The sequence below is a fragment of the Terrapene carolina genome, unplaced genomic scaffold (assembly GCF_002925995.2).
Source record: "Terrapene carolina triunguis isolate 2854851 unplaced genomic scaffold, T_m_triunguis-2.0 Scaffold89, whole genome shotgun sequence".
In the NCBI taxonomy this organism is placed as follows: Eukaryota; Metazoa; Chordata; order Testudines; family Emydidae; genus Terrapene; species Terrapene triunguis.
Window position 1 is genome coordinate 28,214,058 of NW_020664440.1, and position 2,884 is coordinate 28,216,941.

General features: G+C 50.3%; 1 protein-coding gene across 1 annotated transcript in view; it reads left to right on the top strand.

Annotated features, from left to right (window-relative positions):
• NPAS4 (neuronal PAS domain protein 4) overlaps positions 1-512 on the top strand; it is a 5,868-nt gene extending 5,356 nt beyond the window's left edge. Inside the window, exon 8 of the mRNA XM_024209919.1 lies at positions 458-512. Coding sequence (XP_024065687.1) covers positions 458-486 — 29 coding nt within the window. The 3' untranslated portion in view covers positions 487-512. The remainder of the gene's footprint in view (positions 1-457) is intronic.
• The last annotated feature ends 2,372 nt before the right edge of the window (positions 513-2,884 follow it).

Genomic DNA, 2,884 nt, shown 5'->3' on the forward strand with positions numbered 1-2,884 from the left:
CCCAGCTCGGAGGGGACTAGCCGTTAGAGCAGGAGGTTGAGAGCCAGGACTCCTGGTGTATCCCAGCTTGGGAGGGGAGTGGGATCTAGTGGGTTAGAGCAGGGAAGCTAGGAGCCAAGACTTTGGGGTTCTGTTCCCAGTACTGAGTGAACATGGACTAGTGGTTAGAGTATAGGATCAGGACTCTTGGGTTCTACTTCTGACCCTAGCACGCTGCATGTGTGAGTTTCCCCCTCTGTGAAAGTAGGGGAGAATAACCTCTCCCAGGTAGCTATCCTGGAAGGAAAGTTGTGGAGCAGGTCGCCCTCTAGTGGAGATCCATGAGGAGGCTGGTCCTGGCTCCGTCAGGCCTGACAGCGGTTGGGGAGAGCATGTTCTGTCTTTGTGGTGGGAGCTGGCTGGGATGCCCCGCGTGCCCTCTAACCCCCCGCCCCCTTTGCTTTGTGTCTCCCTACAGATGGAAGCGAAAGTGACCCTTCGTTCTGAAATAAGTCTGTGACTTACTTCACCAAGTATGGCATATTGTCATATTTTGAGGAGCTTCTTCCACCTATACTCGAGCTGAGACCTGACTCCGTGCACATCCGGAGGGGGCGCCAGGCTGGGCGTCCCTGGGGTGAGCTTTGGGCGAAGAACTAGCATTTTTATAACCCCCCCCAAAAAAAGACCACCATCGTGCTGTCGAAGCTAGAGTTGCCAACCAGAGCTCTTGAAAGGACCATTGTACGTGGCTTTACACATAGAACTGTATTCACTCGTAGTGAGTATATGTATGTAATTTAATAAGAAATACTATGGTCGCCTCTCCCCAAGGCCTGTGCCCTCACGTGCATTCAACCCAGCGTTGGAACAAGGCACGGGGTGCCTGGCTTTGGCCTCCCCACCCCTCTGGACCCCTAGAGAATGGTGGGCGTAGGTGGTATCTAACCTACCGCAGTAAGGGCCCATGGCTGTTCAGGCGTTTTTTGGCAATTGCATTTCTGTTCCTGATTCCAAAAAAAAAAATCCCTAGATTCAACTGGCCCAGCTCTGATTTTTCTCAGAGCTGCCTGGGCAAAAATACAGTGTTTGTGGCTACGTCCATTTCACCATGAGGCTTCTGCTGGGATTCTAGGCTGGGACTGTCAAAGCTGGCTTGAGCACAGGCTCTTGCACAGGGGCAGCTGAATAATGAATAAAAGGCAAATGTTTAAGTGGGGAGGGTGACTGACAAATGGCCTGGGGATGTGATGGACTCTCCATCATGTGGGCTGTAAACCCAGATTGGGTGACTCTCTCTAGCCTGACTGGACTCAGTGCTTGGGTAATGGGGTGACATTCTCCAGCCTGTGTTATCCATGTCAGACAGGATCTGAGCCTAAGAAGTCATTACCTGAAGGGACTGACATTCCAGCCCCTGGTCCAGCTTTGAGACTCTCAGCCTTGAGTGAGATCGTTGTTCAGCAGGAGTCATTTTAATTGTTGTTTCATTTTGAAATGTCACCCATGAATGTTAACTCACCCTGTCTGGAATAATCCCCCGCAAGCATCTTCCAGATCAGAGCTTAACATTGTCACCAGAGTGAGCTACTCGGAATGATTCCTGGCACCAGAAACACCCCTCTCCCCCACCTGGGGCGGACGGGGTGAAATATACCAATGTAGAACAGAAATGTTTATAGATATAAATATATATAGATCTTTAATTTTTTTTAAAAACACAAGAATGATTTTCTAACTTCTCCAGAGTGGGATCCTGAGTTGGGCGCAGTCTCCGTGCCATGACAGGGATATACTGTGAGACATCAGGATCCATGGGGGTTTTCCCCCCTTTCCTTTCTTTTTGGGGTGTTGATAAAAAAAATAAACAAATGTTAAGATGTGACGCCCAGAGAGGCGCCATTGTCGCTAACCGTAGAGTTGTCTACGCTCAAGTATCAGGATTGAATCCTCTAACTCTTTACCAATTCGCACATTGCCGAAATGTGGAGTATTGTAAGACACATGTATATTTGTAAAGGAAAACGACGGGATTTCTTTTTTTAAAACAAAAAAGATCATTGTGTCCATCGCTGTACATATATCTCTATATTATATATATGGATCATTGTGCACCAGGTCATGGACAACGTGGAGTCGTTCTTCGGTGTGTGTCGCTGTGAGTGCATTTGTAATGCCAAAATCTTTGTAATAAAACTGAAATTAACAAAAATGACATGGGGCATTTCTTAAGCTATCTCCTCGGGAGAGGGTTAGTAATTGTATTGTTGGGCTGCATTTGAGGTCGGTGGCCCCCATTGTGCCAGGAGCTACACAGACACCCACCAAGACTGGAGATCCCATTGCACCAGGCTCTGGACAGACCTTGACTGAGATCAGGGACCTACTGGGCTAGATGCCCCACAAACACCAACTGAGCCCAGAGCCTCCATGGTGCTGCGCATTGCACAGATCCTGAGATCGGGGCCCCTATTGTGCCAAGTATCCCCATATCCTGTGAGCCTGAGCAAGGATTCCCTGGGTCTCTGCTACAGGGCATGGCATGGTGGTGACCAAGACCTCCTCGCCCTTCCCCCATCTTAGCAGCGCTGCTGCCCCCTGCAGGGTGAAACCAGACCTGTTCTGCTGTGCATCAGCCCCCATGTCAGCAGCACCAAGGGCAGGGTGGCCTAGTGCCAGGTTAGTGAGTTAGAGCCCCCGCCCTCAGCACATGGATTAGGCGGGGGATTGCTAACCTGTGGCTGTGGTGATACAGCTACCTCTGGAGTGGAGCACAAGAGCTGTTTATATCGGGATTCCCTCATCTGACACTGAGATGTAGCTGCTCCTGGGATGGGGGCGGGCAGGGGCTGATTATACAGGGATCCCTCGCCCAGTGCTGAAATGCGGCTGCCTCTAGGGTGGG